This window comes from Cyclopterus lumpus, chromosome 3 (assembly GCF_009769545.1).
Source record: "Cyclopterus lumpus isolate fCycLum1 chromosome 3, fCycLum1.pri, whole genome shotgun sequence".
NCBI classification, from domain to species: Eukaryota; Metazoa; Chordata; class Actinopteri; order Perciformes; family Cyclopteridae; genus Cyclopterus; species Cyclopterus lumpus.
This window is the reverse complement of record NC_046968.1, coordinates 6,605,740-6,632,083: the sequence shown is the minus strand read 5'-3', so window position 1 is coordinate 6,632,083 and position 26,344 is coordinate 6,605,740. Positions and strand designations below refer to the sequence as shown.

Genomic DNA, 26,344 nt, shown 5'->3' with positions numbered 1-26,344 from the left:
ATTATTTTTTCTTTTTTTTTTAGCAGCTTATAGAACTTTGCATTCATCAACTCTACCCGGACAAAAAACATCTGCACAGCACAATTTGTATCTCCCTTCAATCACTGGCTTAACATTCAGCATTAAGGTTAAAATACCTACATATCTGTTTAGAAAATGTATGCATTTCAAACCCCAAAAACCAATCAGTCTCCACCGGTTTACAACAAATATTGTGTCAATGACCTAATCCTTCACATATACCGCTTGAAACACGCCCTGTATTGAGGACACAGAGGACATAACTGTACAGTGCACAGCTCCGTCGGTACATAATGGAAGTAACAAGGGACGGCTTAAGCCACAATAAAATTACCCCCTTGCCGCCCAGTTGGAGCCGACGCCGGGTCTGTTTGTACAACTTCGCTTCTGCGTCCCTCAATTCATCCAGAGCGCTTCTTCAAGAAAACATACTGAGTTGACAGTGTAACGTAGAGGCCTGTCTCAGTGCTGTGTGAATGTATGTATGTATGTATATACACACATATATTATATTTATATACATAGAGAGAGAGAGAGAGAGAGAGAGAGAGAGAGAGAGACTGGAATGATAACTGGCATGCTTTTCCCACTGTGCAGTTGTACTGTGCTGTACACATACTGGCGCAGAACAGAATGATTTCCCACTATCTTTGTTGTGCAGCCCAGTTTACTTCAGGCTCCTATGTTACAGTATTTGGCACAGCCACGTTCCGAGGTAGCTGGCAGAAATGTCCTCAATGCACTGGTGACATACAAGCTACATAGACTGCTGCTCAGTATTTCAGTGGAAACACCGAAGGGAACTGATACCGTAGCATAGCAGGTTCAGTATGGGTACAACACAGCACTGAATGCAGCCATACTTGGACTAATATGCATACTGCACAAAGCTTGCAGACTGCAAAACGTCTGCAGCCAGCTCAGTAGAGGGCACTGTCGTTGTTGTAGGAGCTGGAGCTGGGGAACGAGGGACAGGGCTTATTCCAGGGAAGGGAACCGGAGTGATCCGCTGTGGGGAGGCTGAGGGTGCTGGCGCTCTTCAGCCGGTTCTTCAGAGCGAAGTTGAGGAACGATGACTTCTTGGTGACTTTGCGGGACTTGGGGTTTTTGTCGTCGTCGTCGTAGGCCAGACAAATCATGGAGTAGGTCTTAGGCAGGTTTCCGCAGAAGGTGGCACTCTTGGTTGGCTGGACAGAGAGATTGACAGTGAACTAATTAGTCACGGTTTGTTTTAATCATAGAGTCGCTCTGGACCCTGCACAGCCTCGATCGATGAATGGGATCAATAGGTTAGACATTTTAGTTGGTCATTTTCTCACTCTTTTAACACAGAGGTCAATAAATACCTCAAATCACTTTCTAACAATAACAGGATGGCTTTTTGATAAACATAGCTGTTACTTTTTACCCTGTGCATGTCCCACTGAGAATGAGCCTAAGACTAAATTATTTGAGCTCACCCACTGGCTCATGAACCATTTTCTACATAATCCCCCGAAAAAAAACTAAACTGAATTTGTTATTTTAGTCTCTGGTTATTTAACAACTCACACAGATGAACTCTGGTTTGGTGCACTGCATCATATCCAGAGATGTTTCCTGTGAAGTTGAATACGATATTTACTTTGTCCGGAAAACCTAACCTCAAAGGAGAAATCGGATATTCTAACTGTCAGCTGATACAAACACCAATCTTGCTGTCAATCAAGGAAACCAGATTGATGACATTCTTTCTCAGCCGACAGGAAGGAAAAGGTCACGCATACCATTGGAGGGTTGCTGTCCATAATGCTGACCACCTGGATGTCAATCCCCTCCTCGTTCACATCCTTCAGCAGCCGCATCACATCGCTCACGCTCATCCATTTGCAATCAATGTCGCCCACGGCAACAATGTAGTCACCCTCTTTCAGACCATCGGCCTGGAAAGACACAAGGAAGAACATGAGTCAGAGAGGAGGAACAGGAAGAGAGAAAGAACAGGAAGAGAGGAAGAACATGAGTCAGAGAGGAGGAAGAGAGGAAGAATAAGAAAGAGGGAGGAACAGGAGTCAGAGAGGAGGAACAGGAAGAGAGGAAGAACAGGAGTCAGAGAGGAGGAACAGGAGTCAGAGAGGGAGAACGGGAAGAGAGGAAGAACAGAAAGAGGGAGGAACAGGAAGAGAGGAAGAACGAGTCAGAGAGGAAGAACAGGAGTCAGAGAGGAGGAACAGGAAGAGAGGAAGAACAGGAGTCAGAGAGGAGGAACAGGAAGAGAGGGGGAACAGGAAGAGAGGAAGAACAGGAGTCAGAGAGGAGGAACAGGAAGAGGGAGGAACAGGAAGAACAGGAGTTCAAGAGGAGGAAGAGGGAGGAACAGGAAGAGGGAGGAACAGGAAGAGGGAGGAACAGGAAGAGAGGAAGAACAGGAGTCAGAGAGGGAGAACACCAGTAAGAGAGAAAGGCCAGTGAAATGTCCTGATGCTGCAAATCACAAAGTAAATATTAACAGGATTTGCTTGAACGGCAACCAAGTCAGGTTCAACCCCCTGAAGGGGAAATCTGTCTCATCTACATGAGCTGAGCTATTTCTGTCTGATAACGTGATCTGTGTTCAGAGGCAGATCCGGAGAATCAGTCCGTTCCAAAATAAATCCTGGTGAATGCAGTGTTAAAAGTTATAAAAAGTGTGGCCTAGTTTGGCTTATGTAATACAACTAATCTGATTCTCTGCATAGCCTGCAGGGCCCAACAAGAGTCGTCTCTTTGTCAGCACCTCTCAATGAGCTGTCGGACTGAAAAGGATTGCGGAGAGTAAATACTCTCTGAATCTTAATTAAATTAGTAGCCACGGTGACTGTAGGAGGGGGAGGGGGGAGCGCCTCCGAACATTCTTGAAAGCTAAATCCTGGTTAGGTTTCTGAGAATTACGTTATTTAATCCAAGGTTCTCTGAGCAAATAAGACTATGCCATTTGAACTTGTTTGATATTCAGGGCGCGAGCAGGAATTTTCAAACGGTTGGTTCTCCCACCTCAGGCAGGGAGTTAATATTGAGCAACTATGGCTATCTGTTAAAATTCAACTTGACAGTACTTCAGGTCAGTACAGACTGTGCTTAAAAGAACATAGTTTAATTGCAAGCTAATTTTAATACCATACAGAAGTGAATTGAAACTAAATGCTGGCTGCAAAATAGGTGATCAAACTTCCCGTGTTCATCCAAAGATAAGAAATATAGGTTGACTTACAGCAGCGGAGCAGAGGCGGTCCAACGAAACCACCTGGACTGGTGATTCTCCTTTCAGGGTGAAGCCCAGGTCTCTGTCTTCTGGGAGTTTTATAGTCCGTGGGGCTGTCCACCGCTGCCTGGCTGAGAAGACCGACAGAGGGCCCTAAACAGAGACAGTGTGGGGATGCTGGAGTCAATACGGCGAATAATAAATCGCAATAATAATATACATTACGATAGTATGTTTACTTTCTTTCTTTACTTTTCGAAAATAAATTAATGAACCTATTGATCTAGTGTTTTATATCTGGTCGTGACATGTTTCTCCCAAATATGCTGCACATACATCAGCATCGTTTCCTGCGGTTACCGGGGTAACCGCAGCAGCAAAAAGGTACATCTGCCTCTACTAGTACTATCGAAGATGTTCAAACGACAAGGAGCCCTAGAGATGAACACAGTTGTTTGTCACTGATGTCTAAACGAATGCAATGAGAGACTAAGATGGGCTATTTAAACATCTTTAGACTGGGACAGTGACTGGCCATCGCTGATGGGACGTTGTGCAAACTCAAATCAAAACACAATCTTTCACATCACGTCAACTCCGTAAAGCAGCCACTCGAAAGGAAACTGTGGAGGCCATGAATGCCACACAGGTGTTTCAGCCTTTGCCACCTAGGTCTCAAAATAGCCAGAGGTACATGATAGCCATGTGGCCATGGCGGATATTTAAATGATCCATCTCTCTTAGATTAGCCCCTTTCTTTTCCCCCAGACTTGCACTCTCACCAGTCCAGTCTCATTTCCTTTTGAAAAGGCATGCATCCTCCCGGTGCCTATGAAAAACTCTCAACATGCTGAACAGGTTACTTCTGCCTACTTCATAGTATCTTCCATACTGTACAGTTGTAGCTGACAAAACTATGGCCGCAATCATCAATTCATTCTGTTTAATAGATTCATTTTCCAGTATAAACTTTTAAATTATCTTGAATCACTGAAGCTTACTTTGTCTTGACACGTATACATAACATTATTAACCTCTATGCATCACAAGGGAGATTTTCGTCTTTTTAATTTTGCAGCCAATCGTCATAAACTGTGTCGCTTAAATACAGACACTCAAGGACAAAAATGTCCCCATTGAAACCTATTAAAACCATAATTTTTTTTTATCCCATGGCCATTGCAGCATGAAATAATTTCTTCATATATATATATATATATATATATATTCAATATTTTCAAACCAATGTTGATGTTTTTCATTGAAAATTTCATATGAACAGTGGACAAACGAACATTTGATGGGTTAAAGGTTTTTGTCCTAGCAGGTAGAGACAAGTGTTAAATCAACCGTAGTTTTCAATCATATTTATAAAAGGACTTCAATGATTAATCATTTTAAACTGTCACAAGTTACTTTCCCATTAAAGACAAACATGTCCTGCTATTTAATAACTAGCTCCTATTAATACACTTCTTATCTTATGGAAACATCTCTCCTCCACAATTAATCCTATGTCAGAGGCCTCTCCGCCCTGCTCCGTTAATTCTATCGCCGTGGTGATTGTGCTGGATTTCACTTTTCAATCTCAATCCAAGGATTTGAGCCTCTTCGTCAAGACTGTTGTGAAATCCAACCGTGATCTTCTGGGGTGGATTTTACAACAGAGACTCCTCACATCTGTTGTTTGGGAACGTCCGCTTCCACCATTGACCTGCTTACCAATCATTTGCATCTGCGGTTGTGATGATTTTTTTTTTTTGTAGTAGTAGTAGTAGTGATTGTAAACCCGTGCGAGATAAAAGAAAGGACTCGCAATTGAACGCCTTTTTCAGAGGACACAAACAGAAGATTGCAGTTATAGTGGCAGAGGATGCCAGTGCCCGTCTCCTATCCACCACCTCCACCTCCCATCCAGGGTCCGAGCCCCTCTGTCTATGGTTAGTGTTAGTTTTGCTTGTGTTGCTATGGATGAATGTCCTGGAAGGCTTTGGAAACAAGATCAGACTTTGGATTGCCTCTTGCTCAAATGTGCCAAAGCTTCCAGGAGACACATCCTTGGTTGGTTGTATTCATAAATGACAAAAGAATCTATATAAAAATACACTCTGGGTTTTAAGTACACTACCAACGTCTAAAAATACAAATCCAGAGCCATTTCATGTCACTTGATGAATAAACCGACCATGATGTACAAGGAAAAATAGCAATGTTAATGGAAGATTATTAGTAACCCACATACCAGCCTCTGGAAGAAGTCTGTGACTTTCACCTTTGTCGTTGCGGGAACCTCCATCTCTGCTTTGTGCTCTGTTTTAGCTACGGAAATAAAGGAAGAAAAAAAGAAACATTGCAGTCATTCTACACTGTTTACTCAACAGTCACATCCACCTTTCAACTGGCGCCATGTTGAGAGAGGCGGACAGGGAGTTAGCAGTGTAAACATTACGTCACCTTTACCTGACAACAATGTCCCTTATCACAGCTGATTGCAGCAGGTGTGGAACAAAACCAACTACGTGTTAAAACCAACCGTTTCCCGAGAGACAAACCTCACAAATGAACACCTCGGTCCTGCTTGACTTTGGCAGCATTCGTGAAGTGTTTGTTGTGGTGAGACTGAGGTGACTGGTTAGTTTCTATGTCAACCACAGGAAGAATAGCAGTCACCTCAGAGACTCAAATAAAATCGGTACAACTGTTCCCATTCTCCTCGTTTAAAAACATTTAAGACTCACAGATGATGTCCGGGGCCTCCGTGTAGTCAGTGAACTCCTCCTCGTCTTCATTTTCGCTGCACTTGTTGAGGGAGCGCTGGAGACTGGCTCTCAAGATGTCCTCCAGGACCTCCAGCTTGTTCAAGTGATGGCACAAACTATAGATCCTTAGAGCCTCCTCGTGACCCGTTATGGCCCGGCGAATGTGCGCTTTACCTGGGAGGGAGGATGGAGAATTGGCCATAGGGTGGATTCAAGTGGAAAGGGGAGCGGAGGAGAGAATAAGAGAACAAAGAGGAAAGAAGAGGGTCAGAGGTGAACGGGGGAATGTCAGTTCTGGTGTCCTCCATTGTCTTCAGTTACGTGCTCATTCTTACCGATGCGTTCACGTTCATCTCTTCTTTTCAGGATGTCAAGAGGAGAGCGTCCCTCTGGGAGGCGATCGTAGACCTGGGACAGCGTCTTCTCTTGCTGGTCCTCATCGTCACTGAGACCCACTGAACGCACAGACAGAACCAACGTTAGCGTTAACCGAAAAAACTGAACGTTACCTCCCACCAAGATCGGGGTCGATGCTGAAAACAAATGTCCGACTTCACTCTGGGTGAGAGTCCTGTCTCTATGGGTCCTGTGGTTAATTGCTCTATTCTCCTCGTTCGCGCAGGAATCTGTTAATGAGCTGCCAAACTCAAAGCCGCTTGGCTTCGTTGGTCCTCCATTCAGCCCAGCCCCATTCATTGCACTCGCTAAAATTATGACCGTCCATGCTAAACTTCATGTAATATGCTGTATTTTTAAATCGCTTTTTAATCTGCCGTTTAATCTGCTGTTTAATCACTTCTAAAGTGCATTTGTTAAGGTGTAGTAATAAAGTGAAGTGATATGAAACAATGGCATACCATTGAAAACTAAGGCAGTGTGACACTAAACCATGCTGGAGGGGTTTTATTCCTTTACAAAACATCCTTTAGCTCGTCTCTCGCTCAGTGGCTGGCTCACTCGAGGCCACTTGATTATACACATCATTACGAGGCTACAGAAATGGAATCCTACAGCAGTCGACATCCACTCAATTTTAACTCGCTCCAACCATCTCTCTTTTTCCCCTCATGCTCCCTCTCTGAACTATGGTGTGTGTGTGTGTGTGTGTGTGTGTGTGCGTGTCTCTCTAAATAGCTGTTGTGTAATAGCATTGTGGCTGGCTGTGGTTCAGCCCAGCCATCTGACATGAACAACTCAGTGGCCCATACAGCACATTAAGAGAAGGATCAGGTTTTCCAGGGTGTTAAAAAGTCTTATTACACCAATCCCAGAATAGTTTTACACCTTAGCAGCCAACAGCCAGCCTAATACCACAGAACTAGTCGAATTCAAACATGTACGGTGGATGTGCAGAGAGGTCGTTTATGAGTGGATACAACTTTGTGGACATAACCTCCACCTGTGTTGTTGTCAAACGAGAAGAGGGACAACATTTGATTCGTCCCGACTTTGCCTCTAACTATGGGATTATTAAACAACTTTGTGTCACAGTATGTCTGTGCGGAGCACACCTGTCTCTATTTGGCATCTAGTGCACGACTGCAAAAGGAGCAGTCGCTAACAAATAAGAGATTCGTAGTGACATTCTCTCCTTTTTTTTTTTTTAGTCGTTCATGTTTGTATTAAAAATTCTGAATTGAGTTCAACCTTCTCTGTCATCTTTTTACACGTGAAATATGTGTGAAAATGATTAAAATCAAGTGTAAATTTCTTACACTGGTGGTCCAAGAGCGCTGAGGCTACAAAGAAGTGTGCCATGGAGCGGTAGTGGTTGGTTTTGACTTGCGTCGTGGTGGACCAGAAGAACGGGACATTGTCTTTGATTGGTGTCTGGATCATAGACTGGTGGACTAGGTCGTAGATTTCTGAGACCTGGCAGGAAAAGGAGGGTAGAGTTACCGAGAGGACATACAAATTAAATTAAATTGTTGTGACATTATTACTTTACATGCACTTTGCCTACAGTGTATCGCCAGTAAAAGGAACAACACACTGCCTCAATGATACGAGGGCTGTGTGGGCCTTTGCTGCCTTTTACCTTTGCAGCCTCCTGGGCCATTTTCATGAGGCAATGGAACTGGTTTCGGATACCAGGCAGTGCAGTCTTCTCAAACAGGCACTCCTGAGCCTGAGCGAGCGTCATCCGGATCAACATACTGAGCATGGCTGGGCTCATGTCGTAGCTGGGAGTGTGGGTGAAGGTCTCCTTCAGGTGGTTCAGGATACCTGGGGGAGAACGGGAGGTCAGCGCAGCTCGAAACCAAACTATTCATTTTCATTTTCTGTAGCTAGACCTTTAAAAAGGTGCGAGTGGTAAAAAAAAAATAATAATAATAATAATTATTAATTAATGGGACTGCTGACTAAGAATTTCAAATGTTTTGTTTTGTTTGTGCTTTTAAGACCCTTTCCTGTCTTTTCTCTTCATTATTAACGAGTTACTCTACAAGTGGCAGCTGGTACTCCGCGTTGTAGAAGTACTGTACCGATAGTATAGTTAAGGGTTTGGGTAAGAGTGAATATTCATAGACAAGACTCAAATAGTTTATTTGGGAGAGGTCATATGGTTTGCTTGTCCACAAAATGACTTCAGTCTGCTGGTCCATGAACCGTAATTACTGACACATTGTCTCATACAAATGTTTTAAAAGGTTCCAACAGAGAATTAAGTGATCCAGTTTGTCAGAGCATCTAACTTCTTCCTTTCCTCGGGCATGCTGCTGTTGCTACAGTATCCAGTGCTGTCTAGTGGGCGTCTTTAAAGTTGAGCCAAGACGACACAAACCTTGCTAAATTAGTTTTTCATGTTTGATGGAAGCAACAAAACCATCTGCATTCCAACTGAGAATGCCTCCCCTCTTATTCTACAGATTAATAACCTCGCAGCAGAGAGATGTAGACAACTTAATAACAGAGCACTGCCTCGCGAGTCCTCGTCTAAGATTATTGTTGGCTCGCTCCTCACGTCCTCTAAGCCTCTTTCGTGTCCCTGGCTAAAGGGCACTGCGGCAGTCCTTCTGCAGACAGCATCCCTGCCTATCACCTCAGCTTAGTTTATTGTTGTCCCTGCACACTAGTGACAATACCCCTCATAACAACATCATTATTTTACTTAGTAGAAGTCTAAATTATAGCCATCAAAGCAGCATCACCAAAGCCATAGCCCGTAGAGCTGTAATTATACTGCACTCCTCATACTGCCAAGACATAATTCTATCAAGACTTGTCCGAGCTTCCTGAAACCTCAGAGGGTTGGGAAACCAGTTCCTATGATGGGTCTGGAGCTCAGCCACATGACAAGAAGCCAGAGAGACATTTATTCTTCGTCATGGAGCTGAAGTCAGAGGGCGGAGGCTGGCACATTTTCTGAAAATATGTCTGTGATTCATGCCAGTGCACTTTTTCTGAACAGTGTGTGCTTTTTTTGTTAAACGGGAAGGTCATTAGAAGATGTCTGAAAGGGGAGAGGATCATTTACACCGGGCTATTTTTGGGCCATAGTAATGGTCTGATTTTCATATTAAATGTTTCAAAGAACAAAACATTTAAGGTGTTAACGGTTTTGGCTTCTTTGTTTAGTAACCATTCTCCTGTCTTTCATTTTCCTCCTCTCTCTACTCCAATCACCTGTTTCTTACAATGGGAGCGTTTCAGGAGCTTAGTTTTTCGTATTATTTCTCTCTTTTGAACTACTGAAACCAGATATCACAAGGGATCACAGATAAGCCTGGTCTTAAAGAAATAAAGAAAATAATGTTGTATCTGTAGTATCTCTTTAAACTAGTTCATGACTCCGATCTCTTCCTACCTGCACTTTTCTGGAAGGCAGAGATGGCCTCCTCCAGGCCGGCTATCGTCTGTCGGTTACTACGGGTACCGATTTGAGAGTAAAGGGCGGCCATGTTGAAGAGGATGCTGGCCTTCTCCAGGGACAGGTTCTGTTGGCACACCGGCACTCCTGTGAACGAGTCGTACCTGATGGAAAGAGAGCAAAAGTTTGTCACTATTTATTTAAATATTCCCTGTAGGAATGTAATGGGTAAATACAGCGGGAATAAAAGCCTGTATGCCACAATGTGTTGTAAAAACTCTACATCACACTTTAAGTTTGTGAGAGTTTGAAGCCTTTCAGACGGTTTTCTTCACTATCTCTGCTGCGTGAATGAAGTGCATTTAGCATAAAGTCAGTCGGTGGTCAGATGCCATATCAGCGAAAAAAAATTATAATGTATGTACTTCATTTAAACGTTCACTCTTGAGTTTAAAGTAATTCTACAGGTAGGGTTTTGTCATTATTTGCTGACAGTGTCTGCTCATGAAGACAGGTGCAACATGCAGCAGGAAGGCAATATAAAATGTAAAAAATCGTCGATCAATCAGTCCTATTTATTTATTTATATATTCATTTATCTCTTTTATTAGACAAAGCACAGCCTGGCGTCTTCAGGTAGAGATATACCAGTTGATCCATGGATTTAAGGATGTAAAATGTCTTGGGTGTTTAAGCTCAAAGGCTTTGGAAAACCCCAGTGTAGGAGCTCAAGGCAGCTAGATTAAAGAGCAGCTTTCTTCAGAATATTCTTTCCTTAATCTCCGTTGTATCACTTCTCACATAACCTCACCGGTTGCCTTTCCGTTTAGGGTTTGGAACTTAAGGTTCTGTTGATGATATTTGTTTTGTAAACCAGTATCCTATGAAAAATGTCAATAGTAATCATTGGTGTGTACCAGGTGAAGAAGATGCCAGTCTGGCGGTTTGGGGAGAAGAATCGGTTCTCCATCAGAGGAAGATGGCTGGAGTATTTGGCCAGCAGTTCCACCCCGGCCTCGTCTCGACTTGGCGTCCTGCAAGCCTAGAAACATGGAAGTAAAGAGATGTGATGGAGTCTGCAATGATGGAAAACGTATTGCAGTGAAGACAGCTCGGTTGTTGTTGAAAGGATCATTCCACCCAAATTTTGCTCACTTAGGAGTCTTTTACTATTATTATTATTATTATTATTATTATTATAATTATATTATGGAATCCACTAAAAAAACTTTTTTTAAAAAGCCACGTATCAGAAACGATTAACACAACATATAAGGTCGTGTCAGACTTTGTGTGCACACTACCTGTCGCAGGTCCATCAGGTCAGCAATCTCATCTTCAAAACTGTTCCCGTCTTCACTGTAGTGCTCCAAGATGAAGTCCTGTCAGAAACAACAAAAACAACTCAACATCTCAATACACCATTTTCCAGGCTCGTAGTCGGGGAGTGCTCTGCTGCTTAACCCTGTGACCTTTCGGTTACAGGGCAGCCACTCTCACAGCTAATCCACATCATTCTCAACAGCACACAGAAGTCATATCAAGTGGGGCCAGCGAGCGCTGCCATTCTGTCAGAGGCTGCCAGGCATTAAGGTTGGCTAGATTACGGTCAATGAGTAGAGCAGCATTAACATGCTCATAAAGTCTCAGTTCTTGGCCACAAACCAGAAGTATCATCAGGACATTTACATAAAGAGCCTCCCCGCGTCTGGGCATAGCTACATGATGGTTTCAAAAGCACTCCCCATAACCACTGACCCACTTTGGTGAACAAGACAACACGTCTTATGGTCGGATGATATATTGTTCCTGAACATACACACAGCGATCATAATGTCGTAGTTGAAGTGCAGGGTGCAGACAATGTGACCCAAATACGTCCTGAAAGGAGACGTATCAATACAGACTCAGTTCCTTGAAAACCAGACAATGTGGGTCATATTTGTTGCATGGTAAATATTGCTGTCCCGTTACTATTGGTTAGTTTCTATTTAGGATTGCTATTCCTCCCCATCCACAAAGTCTGTGTTCATACTGTAAGGATCTTTGGGAACGTTCTCTGTGACATATATTTTATTTAATGGCAGTTTGGGTTATTTGATGATGATATAAGAAAGAAAGAAAGAAATGTACACTTTTATTGATCCCCGGGGATCATTCTTCTCTGCATTTGACCCATCCTTGTTTATTAAGGAGCAGTGGGCTGCAGTGAAGCGCCCAGGGAGCAACTGGGGGTTCAGTGTCTTGCTCAAGGACACTTCCACATGCAGCTATAGGGAGAGCGGGGATCGAACCGGAGACCTTGTGGTTACGGGACGACCACTCTGCCCCATGAGCTACAGCCAACCCCTGCATATACTGTATGTGCCGGTGAGAACACAATATTTAAGCTCTTTGGAGCTCAGTGAGTTGCTGCTTACATCAAGTACTATATTAGCATGAAAAGAACAACTTCAAACCTTGCATGTGAAATCATACCTGGCCAAAGCTGATTATGATTACCATAGAAACACTGTTTAACAACATCACATTATTCTGTATCTCTTTGCTCCAACATTTTACCAAAGTTATATGTTTTTTTTCTTGAAAGGAAAATGTTGGGAGTCAGATTGCCTGCATCGCATGAAATGGAAAATTCTAAATGTCAAGTATATTTGCAATAACAAAAAGGGCGAAGCAAGCTGTACGTGTTGCTTCTGTACCTTGAACAGAGTGGAGAAATCAATGTCTTTTGTCTCCTTCAGACCCAGAGCAATGAGGGGGATGTTGGTAGTTTCCCTGTGAGCAAAACAGAAAAATATTGTGATCAGTCATCACATATGCTCAAAGTAATACGCATAACAGTAAAGATTCTTGATGTTTGCAACCAATACAATAAGTCAGTAAATGCTAACAATACACAATACAGCAGGACTTTGCATACAAAAAAGGACAATGTCGTGCTTATCTTGGTGTGATTTATGTACGCACGGCCAAACAGCCAAACACTGATGCATTAATAGGTGAACAAAAGCGGGCTCCAAGTTGTGGTGCAAGATACCAAACGACAAGAAACTCCCTTTGACGACAGACCCAGCCTTGTTAGGGATATCGCGGCAATAACACGGTCAGATCATAACATGTTTATTATGTGCAGTGCCCAGGATCACACCAGCGACGTCTCTAGTACTTGAGAAAGTTAACATTTTGATCAAATCTTTAGTGTAGCTTCACAGAGGGGGAGTCAGGATTAGACAGATGGTGCTGTAAGCACACACACACACACACACACACACACACTGGAGGAGTTAGGATTTAAAAGGTGAATGGGGGCCCCCACGTCTCCTCGTGTTGTAAAGCCTCACATCTCTCTGTTGATAAATCATTCTGGAGTTGCAGCCCTGCTTCACTAACGCCAACGAGCAGGCTCTTTACCTTCTATTGTTTTTTACCGACCAAAAAGTAAATAGAAGGCTGCCATAAAACGGCAGGTTTCCCTTCTGATCTCAGCTGTAGCTATACTAGTTTGGAGGGGGGAGGAGAGGGTTCTGGCTGTATAAACCTGGAGGTCCTTGCTGCCGACAGATGGAAAGCAGTCAGCTTGTTATCAGAGCTGAGGAAATACAAACTGACCGATACCTGCTGCAAAACCTTTCTGAAAGCAGGGGAGTGAGGTGTTGCCCTTAAAAGAAACAAGCTTGGGTTACTTCTGGTTTTGCTGGGCATTTTATTATTCAAATTTCCAACGAGGGCAACAGCAGCCCAAACATCAGCTCCAACATGAACACGCCGTGGTGTTGTTATCCTGAACCCCATTTGAAATTGATCCCCTTTGATGGAAAGAGTCCCAGAGACTCGGTGCAGCCTTTTCACTGCATGCAAGACGTCAAAACCACCTTACACTCATTCGTCACTTGACGATAAGGCAGCATTCCTCTGGCACACTGGCTCCGTGAATCACAGAAAACCTCATTCATCAGCAACAGGCTGCAGTGTAAGCCATTAGTACTCGTAGATGAGATCGCTCTGGTCTTTTCTCTGGTTTGACAGAGGGGAGAGGAGGGGAGGGGGGGGTATCTGTTCTGCAGGGAATTTGAAATGTTAAAAGCCTCTCAGAAGCTCACTCCCCTTCCTCTCTCACACACACACACACACACACACACACACACACACACACACACACACACAGTGTACGTGTGTGTGTGTCAGTGTGCATGACATGGAACAGACGACCATCGAAACGGCAGTCAGGCGGAGCTCTGGTTTTAGCTCTGGGCTTTAAACCCTTTACCAAAAAACAAAACTCTGCATCTAGAGTTGTTTCGTGTTGGCGCAGAGGAGACCGGTGCGTTTCTGGCTTCTTGGCCTCTTCGACCCCCCACAAAAGGTTGAGTGGTGGCTTGAGTAAGTTCGCCACAGGGCAAGTGTGCTTCAAAGGGAAAGGTTGCACATTTTGAGAAGTACGCTTATCTGCTTTCTTGCCCGTGATAACATGAACACATGTCTGCCAATTAAATATGAAAGAAGAGCAAGGAGACAGGCTTGGCTTAGCTTCGAATGAAAACTGGGAAACTAGTCTGGCTCTGTCCAAAGGTCTGAAAAAAAATCCATTCAGCTTGTTGTCCAGGTCAAGAACATGTCAAAGAGGAACTGAACAACCATTTACTCAGCACAAGTGACATGTTGGTCAGAATACCACACTCACAAATGTGTAGAGTAAGCATGTTGTTCAACAAAGTGTTAATGGATAAGCGGCCATGATACGATTGTCAAGATACAGTGAGCGAGTAGCCGTTATTATTCTCACGGGGTGGTTGAAGTGGGCTCACCAGCGTCCCGTACAGCCAGCACGCTGCACCGGTCACATATATGTGCTTTCCGTTATGCATTAGCTCATGCTCGAACCAGCTCAATCTGGTCTGAGTGAGATGTAACCTCAGAGAGGGGCCATCCAGAGGACGCTGTGCTGGTGGGAATGGCCTCGAAATAAGCGAGGAGACTTTTTTTTTTTTTTTCGTGCTTCAGACCGAGGTTGTATTTCAGGCTGAGAGGAGGAGGCAAACTCTCCATTGTGCCTGTGCAAGGTCATCCCACTGAGACACCTGCTCCGACTTTCTCAACATATCCGATACTCCTGCGTGCAAGCTACGCGTCCGCCTGTATAGCAGGGCCTTTTGTAAGTCTGGTGGTGTGAATGTGATGGTGCACGTGTTTTCATCAAAAAACAGCAAGACAATGGTGGCCAGCTGATGGTTGTTTCCCAGCATTCCTATTGTTTATGGATGGAGCAGGTGCTTCAATAAGAGCCTGACAAGGAAGCTGGTGAGAGGCTGAATGTTCCCACACTCGAGTCTGTCTGCTCCCATGAGACAGAGGACACTTGGACCTGAAGACTGTACCGAGAGGCAGCTGTTGAATTCTGTCTACATCCATGTAATTAGTAAACCAAATGTCTTGTTCTTAGTGGCTAGTGTGTTTAATTTAAATCTAAAAAGAGGAGGATGTTTCCTTATTCTTTGAACCAAAAAAAAAAGGTGGTCGCAGCTTGGACAAAAAGCATCCCTCAATGCTCCTCAGAACTGTTACCATAGTTACCACCATACAACAACCCATGACCCACGATCCTCCACAGTCTCCCTCTCCTTCTCTTCACCCTGTTGTGATTTGTTGTCATGGGCAACATGGCATCCTCTACAGAAGTGTGTTGTGGTTTGTGTACGAATGGTAATGAATAAATGCATCATACATGTACTGTATGTTTGTGGTGTTGTGGATCAAACTCTCGCGTCCAGTCTGCCATCAGTCCAAGAAAGAAGTTCTCTGTCAATAATACGCCCACGGTCTGTGTGTGTTTTGATAGTTTTGTCGAGGAATGACTTGCACCGACCCTCGACCACACAGTCCCCGGTTAGTGGCACAAACACACGAATAGGTCAAATAATTGCTTATTCTTGCCCTGCTGTTAGTCAGCAGTCACCCTTCTTTTTTCTTTTTTTTTTAAATGACTGTTGACTTTAACGTGTGTATCCTCATGACATACTGCATTTTCCCAGCCCACGAACTTGGCTCGTCTTTGAATAAATTAAAACATCAGAAGCTATCACTGTCACACGAGCCCATAAAAACTCTATGATCAGACCGACGGTGAGAAGCTTTGAATAAGAAGTTTGTCCCAATTTGCATGCAAGTTCAGCTCATAGTTTCCTCGTCGCTTTGTGCATTGTATCACAGAAACCAGCCGGTCCGGTCCGGCAACAACAAACTCGTGCACTTTGTCCTCGTGTTGTTTTAACATGCCTCGCTCTTCCGCAATACACCAATTTTCTCTGCTCATCTGTCATTAAGTGTCTTTCATGTGGAGGCCTTCGTGATGACTTAACCACAGAGTATCGGAGCCAGATCAGTCTCTTATCGGCTGCCAGTGAACACTGTGTGTCTGTGTTATTCTTCTGCTTTATGAATAGCAGTCTGGGATTCAGATCTCCAGATTGTTTGCATATTGAGAATACTCTGACATGTCCTCACCTCTTTGAAAATTAGAATTAGGATCAGATTTTGTTCAAGATTAAGGTTTCATATTGTTGGGTCAATGGTGTCCTTATGTGAAGAGAGCGCCAGGGCCCAGTGTCCACACTGGAAATCTCTGTGCGCGCATTTTAACATGCACTCTATTTAATGGACTCATCCCAGGCAGTTAGTATGAAAGTACATATTTCATTAATCCAAGTAAGTACATTATATTGCCTGAGGATGCATTGCTACTGGCAAAACCAAACCGCATGTCATTTTCATTGGCAATGTTCATTTTTAATCCAACAACGTACATTTCTCCCTTTTAATTATTAAATAGTTTTTTTATGATGATGAATGTTTGTCACTTTGAAGCAGTTTCCATATTGCACCAGCTGTGGCCGTAGTGGAATCATTAGTAATAAAAGAGGGAGCCGTAATACGTTGACTTACTGGGTGTTCTGGTAGACCTCCACTGAGCTGTTGAGTCCCTCCAGCTCGCCCATCAGCAGCTGCAGGTTGGAGTTAACATAGCTCAACTCCAACAGAACCATCTCTTTCACCTTGTTATTGGACGTAGCCCTGCACACGGGAGAGATTTGGAGAGGAAAAAAAAGAATGACACGACATGTTTGAAATAAAAATAAAATAAAATAAATATCAGTCTTGTTATTATCCACTCTGACAAAGCCAAACGTTCCCGCAGCTGAGTATTAAAACAAGCATGCCCCCCCCCTCCCCCCCCACTATTCTGGACCACAGACCTGCGTCATTGTGCCTTACCGTGCACTTCATTTACTCTCCAGCACACAGCGGCTTTACCAAGATCTATGAATCACAGTTGCAATCCCTGCGTAGTGCAAATGGGACGTGATCGCACAACGTGGAGAGGTCAGTGGTCAGAGGGCCTCATTTCAATGTCATTTGGTGTACATTTATGGAAACCAAAGGTTCGGTATGTACACTACACACATGAGTGAATACTGTACGTTTTTTTGTGTTGAGGTGGGCAAAGATTAGCGCATTACACTGACACTGTGTGTGTGTGTGTGTGTGTGTGTGTGTGTGTGTGTGTGTGTGTGTGTGTGTGTGTGTGTGTGTGTGTGTTGAGGCTCACTGCACAGCAGAGATAAGGTTGTAATGATAAGCCTGTGTGTTACCATGCAAAGACAAAGTGGTGGGATCTTTTGTAAAGCAGAATTTATGATGCATTGTACATTTGTGAAACTGCAATTAACATGCATCTGTAGTGATATCAGGTAACACACACACACACACACACAGCAATAGTCTCATTTTTTCCTTATCTGTCTTTTGCAGTGAACCCTAACACATTCTCTGTCAGTTGTAACTAATGCACACCCCAGACTCATTCTCTCTCTCTCTCTCTCTGTGATGTTTAAGAAGAATGGTGAGATGAAGAAGCCCTGATCAGGCAGGAGTTTAAATGTAATCAGTTAAGCTGAAAGTTAAAGAGACAAAGCATGTATGGAGGATGAATCAACACGTTTTAGGGAATCAAGGGACTCTTCTTCTTTAAAACTGGTTCACTCTGCTCTTTGGTTTTGAATCGTGCTCTTAAAATTACTGAGAGCAGTCTCTCTCTCTCTATCTCTCTCTATAAAACACATTGGAACATAACCGGGAGGGTCAACTCCTACTTAGCATCGCTTCCTTTTGGCCTGCTGAAGGGTTTCTAAAGGAGGTTTGGCCTGGGGAAGCCATCAGGGTGGAGGAGGTGGAGGTGCTGTGGTTTGGGCAGAATAGATGCCAACTCGCCAGCCAAAAGGCTGTTTTTAATATCTAATATCATCCTGCTGAGCGTGGGAACAAGCCTGTTACCCACAAGTGGGGTTTCACTGAAATCCCTCCCCACCGCTACCAAAACCTCTTTCCTGGAAGTGCTGTTTTATATATTCTTGGCAGATTGACAGTGTGTTGTATTTTTCCTCAAAGCCTTTGATTGGAACAGGGATATCCGGTCCTGATGATGATTGGAGTTGACAGAGAGAATGACTATCTATTACATGTCAAGCTTTAAAAAGGGCGGTCCACCGCTTTGACGCATGAAGTTTCAGTTGCGAAGTCTTCTGTGACTTTGGGGGAGATTTCTAGCGTTTGAAAAACAGCTAAACCATGAACTCTCAAACCCAAGCCAAGATAACCCTGATGACATCTCGGCCTCTGCTGCTTCGACTTTTGAGCATTCATCTTTTTTTTCCCTCGCTACATGTACATAGATGTCTGAGTTGTTTTTTTTGCTTTTGCAGTTTGGTCTTTCCTGTATCCCTGTCGGTCTTTTTCTCTCTTCTATCATCGCCGTTAAGTGCAGTGAGGTTAAGAGAAGAGAACTGGTCTGACTAGAATGCCTCCACCTGTTGCTGATAGAGAGAGGAATGCAGAACAAAAGAAAAAGGGAAAAAAGTAAGATTGACGGCAGCAAATGACAAGGACAAACAAACACACACACACACACACACACACACAAGGATTTAGATTCTTCATATGTCATAATGACTCAAACTAAACTCTTAATATAATATTTTTATGCTGCTTCTTTTGTAATAAAAAAAGGGTCTTTTCTGTTCTCGAATACTTTGTTTATTGATGCAAATGTGGTTTAGATAGGTCAAGTGGATGGTCCAAATAGGTAGGATTGCCATGGCAACCTTGTTGTATATTATTATATATATATACACACACACACATGGAAGATCGCAGGTACAGTCAAGACTGTATATGACCATAAATAAATCGTGCTTGGAGCATACATGAAACTTTAAAAAAAAAAAATCATCCTGGCTGTTCCCTGCGCTGCAGCTGGGCTACTAGAGGCACTCAGTCAGTCCATTTGCCCCTGGCCTTGGCTGGGCAGACTATGTGAAGCACTAGAGGAATGTGGAGGCCTCTGAGGCCGACAGTAGGCTTAGACAGACCTAATGGACACACACACACACACACACACACACACACACACACACACACACACAGAGATGATTTGAGAATCCCAGTGGAAGTTGAGGCTCCACTATCTCAGCGAAAAGGTGCACCGCTGTACCTTATTGTACCGCAGGACACTTTTATATTATCAGCAGGCCTTTACAGTTCACCAACCTTTTCCATGGGGAACATTGTCCTTTTGCCAAAGGCTACACAAACCAGAAGGTGGACACTGAAAGAACTGTATATCTTAATGCAATCCAAATCCTGCAATAACAAACAGTACTTTTATGAAGCGTATAATATTCCCTTTCTTTTGACACTTTGTCAACGAGCTTTGATTCAACTCTGGACATGTTTTTCCCTGTAGATCATCTAGAATGACCTAAAATGGCCTCATAAGATGACTTATCACTCCAGGTTGTTTTTCTATCTCCTAACGTTGTCTCGCCAGGCAGCTAGCTGTTGAAAGACAGTATAGCAGGTTCGGGTGGTTTTTTTACGTGTTCAGGGAAACAAAGACCCAGATTGAATATAGAACATATAGAAAATGCACTGTTCTTCTCTCTTATCAGCAATTTACAATAGAAAAGAAAATTTCTCAATCTCCAAAAATAGACTCCTCAAATATGATGGCCTTACATTTAAGTACTAAAAAAATAAATAATCCAATGATTAACCAAAATGGCAGTCAAGAAACTAAAGCCTTCGTCTGCAGTTTACACAGGCCAAGCACTGACCTTTTCGGGATACAAAACACCGAAGGAAATCATTTGTCTAAACGAGGCAGAGACTAATTACAGGACAAGTAAAATAAAGAATGTTGGAAGGATTTCTGAAGTCACCTATGTTCTACAGCCCGCCTGAAGCCTTTGCTGTAATGCCACAGAAGAGAATAACAAACATAAAAGAGGGCGGGTTGAACTCTTGTGCACACAGCACAGCTGGTCAAGTGCAACGGACGGGCCTTAAACATACAGTGAAAACCAGGTAAACATGGAGCACTTCTGGACTGCTAGAGCCACTCTTCAGCCTGGCTTGAAGCTTTCTTTACAGTAAATAGGTCAGACAATAAGCCTACATTTTGTTTTACGAGTGATCCCATGATATAATTCCTGAAAAGACACAAATAGCATTTTGTAAAGAGCATTTTTGTCACAGCCAGGCTGAACAAAAAGCCTGCATGGTTTTCCAGAGGTCAGTAAACGTCCTAATTCTTTCCTGCTGCACTGCACCTGCTGAGAAATATGATCTCTAATAATGCCATTCAATGCTACAGGAAGTATTTCAGCAGCAAAATGGAGACGGATTTCGAGTCTGGGTGCCATTGACCAAGCCACATCTTTATCCAAACTAAATTCACCTTTTAGCTCCAGGGCCAAATGAAACAACACAACACAACAACAGGTACTCAAACCTCTTCTAGCTAAAGAGTTCACATAATATGCTGCGGTTTCTTAACAAACCACGTATGACAATAGCCATTTGTTTTCTGCTCCACTTCAACACGTGTCACCTAAGAGTTTCTGTGTTGTCCTAAGTCTCACCAAGAATTCATGGCATCCGATGACAGAATAATGACAGAGACGAAGCCAATTCGTCTCGACATCAGCAGACCAGCTGGAGTTTACTAGAGGTCACCAGTAGCACATAACAGACAGGTGAATGACAGACGGATGAAGGGCGAGGGCAACAAACGCATAACTGTGTCCAAACCATCCGGCACGTTCCACTGGCACAATCCGCGTTGCAGGGAATTAGCACATTAAGCGGACACGAATGGGGAGTATGTGTTTAGTTCTTACTTCAGCAGGTTCTCAGCTCCAGCCCTCATCCTCATCTGTTTGATGATCTGCTGGTTCAGAGTGGCTCGCTGATTCTGCAGTTTGCTTCGTCCGGTCTGGGCGAACGGGTTACAACCCTGAGAAAAGGAGATGCAGGAAAAAAAAACATGTCAGCAGAAGATTATATCTTGTGTTATGAGTGGGAGGGGAAAAAAAGAAGATTTGCATCAAGAAAAAACGTGCAAATAAGTTGGGGCGATTTCCCAAATGATGTTTTGTTACGCTAATGCAGTCGTAAAAATAGATTTTCAATTTCCTTCAAGTTGTTCAAAATCGATTTCATTATAACCTATGTCTCTGTATATCAGGTCAGTAAATCTGAACATATCATGATACCAGTGGCGGGACAAAATTGACCAGGTTTGTTCTTAAACCTTTCATCCAGAAACGAGATATTATTATTTGTTGAAATTATTAAATTGCTAGAACACGTTCCTCTGATGTCAACATGTTGTACATTTGGCTTTGGGATTTCTTTTCGTGACATTTTTCCTTTATTCCCAGAAGTAACGGTGAAAAGGAACCTGAATTGGGTGTGGGAGGCGCTGCACCTCTCTGTGTTTACACGCGGCCAGTCAGTGGCTGAACTGTGTGTCCTTGTCGCTATCCCAACCACAAGTGTCCCAGCCTCACAGAGTCAACAGGCTGTCACTCATACACGTGCAGAAAAATGGGCCTGAGACATTCATACTGACTGACTCACAGCACAACGGAGGTGTGGTCTGTTACTGTTATTCAAATTGCAAAAAAAAGCAGCACGATGCTCAAAAACCAGTCAGCTCAGTAAAACCTGTTAGTTTGCAGTCCTCAACTTGGGACACATTTACGTTGCGTTTGTACACAAGTCTGACGTCAGCAGCAGAATGAGCTTCAGTTTCTACACTAGGAGAAAAAGGGAAAGAGTCAGACGTCTCAGCACTCTTCAGTGTCGTTTTATGTTCATTACTTAAAGTCCCAGTTCACCTTTTGTTATGTACACCTCCGCGACTGGGAGGTTGCATTGACCCATGCTCAGCATGGCTGACAACAGCCTGGCTCGGAGGGATTGTTTTTAATTATTCAAGTCAGTCAGTGTAGTCGCGTTTTGTGCCCTTGAATCACCGGTCACATCGTTTACATCTGAGTCATGTTGCTCATCCAAAGGGACATCCTGTAAGATGAGTAAGCAGTGATGGTGTCCTGCCCAAATGTACGAACTGTGTACTGACCAGACAGCGTAATGATTAACCATTTACACAAGTGAGCACCTCCTTAATTACACAATGAAGCCGGGTCGAGGGTGCCGGGGGAAGGGGGGGGCGACAGCTATTCTTAGAATGACAGCAGGGCGAGGCCGAGAGCGTTCGACTGGAGAGGGTGTGAACAATTGGCAGTGTGCTGTCACATCAGTCATTACACCAAAACCGCAGCGTACATGTTTGAGTGAAAGAACAAGGGACTGGCTCGTGGTTGATAGTAACCATAGCAGTATGTTCTGTTTTCATTTTTAATATGTCGCACATTAAGAAACTTGCTGGCATTCCAAAAAGATGACCGTGATCCTGACGAAGCAACTTGACTCTGGTCAGCTGATCAGTGACCATTACATCATGTCTCATCATCAAGAGTTACAGTCCATGAAACTGATACCCCTCAACTTCTGGTCAGCTCAGAGACGAAACAAAAGCTCAACATTAAATCAAGTGACACAAAGAAGTGGGCCTTTAGCTCCGGCTATAATACTGCCTTACCTAACCCACTGGACCACTCAGGGAATTGAATTACTGAGGGTGGCGCTTTGGTAGACCGCTCAATGGGGGGGTGCTTCATTCATTCCGAAGAAGGACACATGTTTTTATTCAGTGAAGTACAGTAAAAGACAATATTCAATCGTCATTGGTCTTTTTAGAATAGAAACCCTGCTGAGGGAATACGAATGTGTTTCCAAGCTGAGGTAGCTCGTCTGGTTTCTCAACCAGGACACATGTTGTCAATTTGTGTCTGTGGTCTGGCTGGAGGACGGCCTCGGGCCAGATGCTACGTCAGTGCTCTCGTTGGCCGAGCAAGGAGAATCGTGCCGATTCGGCTTTTTTGGTCTGCCAGCTTTCCATCCAACAACCGTCCAGTCGGAGCTCAGCCAACTGGTGAGGTGAAAGAGTGGCTGGGACGACTGTCCTGAACCACGACAGCTCCCCGGAGCGTCGGTTGAACCCAACGAGGCCTTGTAAATCATTACACTCATTTTCAGCCAAAGAGAAGAAGGGTGCACAGAAAAATGGAAGCAAACATCGTCTTGGCTCTACTTAGTTACATTTTGACCAAAAAGTTTCCAAATCGTAAAACCCTTCAACATGACATAATGAGAACGCAGAACTCATTGCGTTGTGGTTTCCACTAATGTGCAAGGCTTTCTTTTTGTCCTTCTTTTTTTACTGAGAAGGGTTTCTGCAATGATTGCAAAGACTCAAGTGTGTTCAACACTTGGGAATGCAGAACAGAGGAGAAAGGAAATGGTGAGAGGGATGGAGAGAGTAGGATGAGACAGGCTCTACAACGTGTGTTACAGTAATAAAGGAAAGTGTTTGTGATTGGAGGTATTGGGCTCTACGCTCTCCCATCATTTCTAATGGCAGAGCCAGACCCTGGTTCCCACTAGTGTGCAGTCCACAGCCTAAATCCAGACAGCGTTCAGAGGGGGATTCGGGGGGACTGAAGGACACAAAGGGTCTGTTCAGTTGCCCATCCAAACAAGCTCATCTATGAAAACACTTTGCCGCATGGCAGACCGGGAACTCGGTTTAAAACACATTAGATAATCACTCAACTACTGCCGAGAGCTTTTCTCATAGCCTCAAACTAGACAAACTCACGACAATGTTACAGTCACAGCTCCATGAAACCTAAAACTGGTTGGAGGGGTTTCTGTGCCGGTTTCGAAGCGGTACATGTTAATTACTATGTAATGATGGCTCAGCAGCATACCTATTTAGATAATGAAAAGGTGTCAACTTCAACACCGCCGGGGAAAATATGTTATCTTCTCTGATCTATCAATTCAGTTTACTTGGCACTAACACACACATTTCAATCATTTAGCTGATGCTTTCATCCTGAAGCTGTGAGATGCAGTTAATCGATAAATATAAAAAAGGTCAAAGGTCAGGGCTTTAGTGGCCTTACAATGTTTCCTTAAACACAGCAGCCGATTGTTGTGATTATCTAAGTCCAGGAGGCTAAATCTGACTGTAGTTTACCAGGCGTCTCATCAAAGCTTTGGAAGAATCCTCTCACACACACACACACGTTAAATGCCAATCTCCATCGACACCTCTGATAACTAGCAGGAAACTGATGCTGTCAATTATGGGATGTTTGGTCATTGATCTCAGTCTCTGCCACTATCAGGCCGCTCTATTCTTGGAGTAAACGCACACACACACACACACACACACACACACACACGCACACACACTCACACACACGCACACACACGCACACACACGCACACACACACACACACACACACACACACACACACACAGATGAAGCTGACAGTGCTGAGGTTTCTGCTGCTGCTGGTGACACATCAGGCGCTGCAGTATTATTTGTTGTGTGCTACATTTTAGACCATAGGGTTTCTAAAAATTAAAAAGGAAACACTTTTCTCCATGTGGTGATTCATATACACCTTGGTATGATTTATTGTGTCCGAAACCTGTTTTCTGTGGTCAGTGAACGTCCCTCAGGTCATGACATCCTGTGGCCAGGCAGCATTTAACGACAGGTCACGTTAGTTAACGGCGTGTAAAAACAACGTTAAAATGAAGCTGTATCCGCTTCGTCTAACGTCTTTTGTAACAATAGAAATGAACCGAGACTCTGAAAATACAAAACATGAAACAGCTCCAGCCAAGCTGTAAACATGTCACACACAGTAAGCTAACAGCGGGCTAAAGTCATGTAACCTACCCACTTTCAACTGCAAACAACGCAAGTTAGTCAACGCAACGTTACGTGACGTAAACGGATATCTAGTTATATGTATATATCTCTATATATACATATATTGTTACCACATAGACACAAACAAAGACTCACCTTTCTGAAATAAGTGCCGTCTCCTCCGCCTTCTTTGATGCCGTTTGGTAAAAGAGTGTCCGTCATCCTGAGGGCTCGGAGACTCTCGGAGGGGAAACGAGTGAATTAAAAGTGTGTTTAAAAAGCAGAGCGCTGCGTTCAACAGGTGGGTATCCTCTCCGCTCCAACTGGCTGTCTGCTCGCGCTCCTCTGCGCACGCGACTTTTCCAGCAGAAACCACAAACTCCGCCCCAAACGGGGGTAAAAAGAAGAAGAAGGGGGAGGGTTGAGAGGCTGGGTGGTGCCTTCAAAGCATGAAGAAAAAGAGGTTGCTCTACCCATTTGTTGTTCACCTATATACAAATATGTCATATAGTCTACGCTTGTGCCTCCATTTGGCACATGATAGTGAGTAAATCACTGTTGTGCTCAAATAGCTACTGGTTTTGTTAAAAAAAAAAAACTTTTATTTACATTTAGTATTACCTGTTTTGTTGTTGTTGTTTTAAAAAAATATTTAAACCATGTTGTAAGTTAAGAACAAGAGACACCGAGACAAGTACAGTCCATACTGAGATAATATCCTAATTTTTCCTAATATGAATTATTATTTTTTATCTAAACAACAACCCCATAAATGTTGCAAGTTGTATTCAAATAATGTAGGGCAGAGCGGGGTTGTGTGGGACACTTTTGTATCGACACCGAATTACCTTCAATGGCTAAATGAAAAGCAATGGAAATATTATTATTCTTTTTTTTTTTAAATGTACACGGTAATTTCCCCAATATGATTACATCGTAAGACTTACATTCAATACTTTTCAGTCTTAATTTGAAGTCATCTTTTTACAATGCCACTTGTTCGCAAACGTATTTGTTTGAAAACATTTGTAAAAATTACAATATTTTCATAAATTACTGAAACAGCACTCTGTGGAGAGCAAGTGTCTTTTGCAGAGCCATACACTGACCGTGCACGTCTCCCACATGTGTGGAGAAAGACAGATGGTCTGAAAGGTGCTGACGTAAAGGGACAGATCGATACAAAGACTTACAAAAAGTAATACAAAACTGTGCTTTGAATTGTTTGCCTGGCAAAGGCAGTGATAGGATCTGTGGGTGACGTGAGCTTTACCCACACACGAGCTTTAAAGGAGCAGCGTGTAGGATTTTCGGACATCTAGTGGTTAGTTTCCAGATT

The 26,344-nt window shown here is 43.4% G+C and overlaps 1 protein-coding gene across 2 annotated transcripts; it reads right to left on the bottom strand.

Annotated features, from left to right (window-relative positions):
* Nucleotides 1-11: 11 nt before the first annotated feature.
* On the bottom strand, nt 12-25,351 carry rhpn2 (rhophilin, Rho GTPase binding protein 2). Of its 2 annotated transcripts, none has more exons than XM_034561924.1 (15): nt 25,162-25,351; nt 21,046-21,161; nt 16,754-16,882; nt 12,514-12,589; nt 11,116-11,193; nt 10,729-10,853; nt 9,809-9,975; nt 8,039-8,226; nt 7,716-7,872; nt 6,336-6,455; nt 5,980-6,174; nt 5,484-5,560; nt 3,251-3,394; nt 1,788-1,943; nt 12-1,208 (listed from the first exon to the last, which is right to left on the bottom strand). In XM_034561924.1, the coding sequence occupies exons 1-15, from the start codon at nt 25,225-25,227 to the stop codon at nt 942-944; spliced, it is 2,061 nt and encodes a 686-aa protein (XP_034417815.1). In that variant the 5' UTR covers nt 25,228-25,351; the 3' UTR covers nt 12-941. The 2 variants fall into 2 exon arrangements, with proteins under 2 accessions (XP_034417815.1, XP_034417824.1); XM_034561933.1 differs by having other exon boundaries at nt 23-1,208; nt 5,514-5,560; nt 25,162-25,342.
* Between the last annotated feature and the right edge of the window lie 993 nt (nt 25,352-26,344).

Bases quoted from the DNA above. Each gene is read 5' to 3' on its own strand.
- rhpn2 (XM_034561924.1), bottom strand. From the start codon at position 25,227: ATGACGGACACTCTTTTACCAAACGGCATCAAAGAAGGCGGAGGAGAC. The intron at 11,194-12,513 runs GTACAGAAGCAA...TGTTTCTGACAG, and splicing joins ATTTCTCCACTCTGTTCAAG to GACTTCATCTTGGAGCACTA. The intron at 3,395-5,483 runs GTATGTGGGTTA...GTCTCTGTTTAG, and splicing joins CAGACTTCTTCCAGAGGCTG to GGCCCTCTGTCGGTCTTCTC.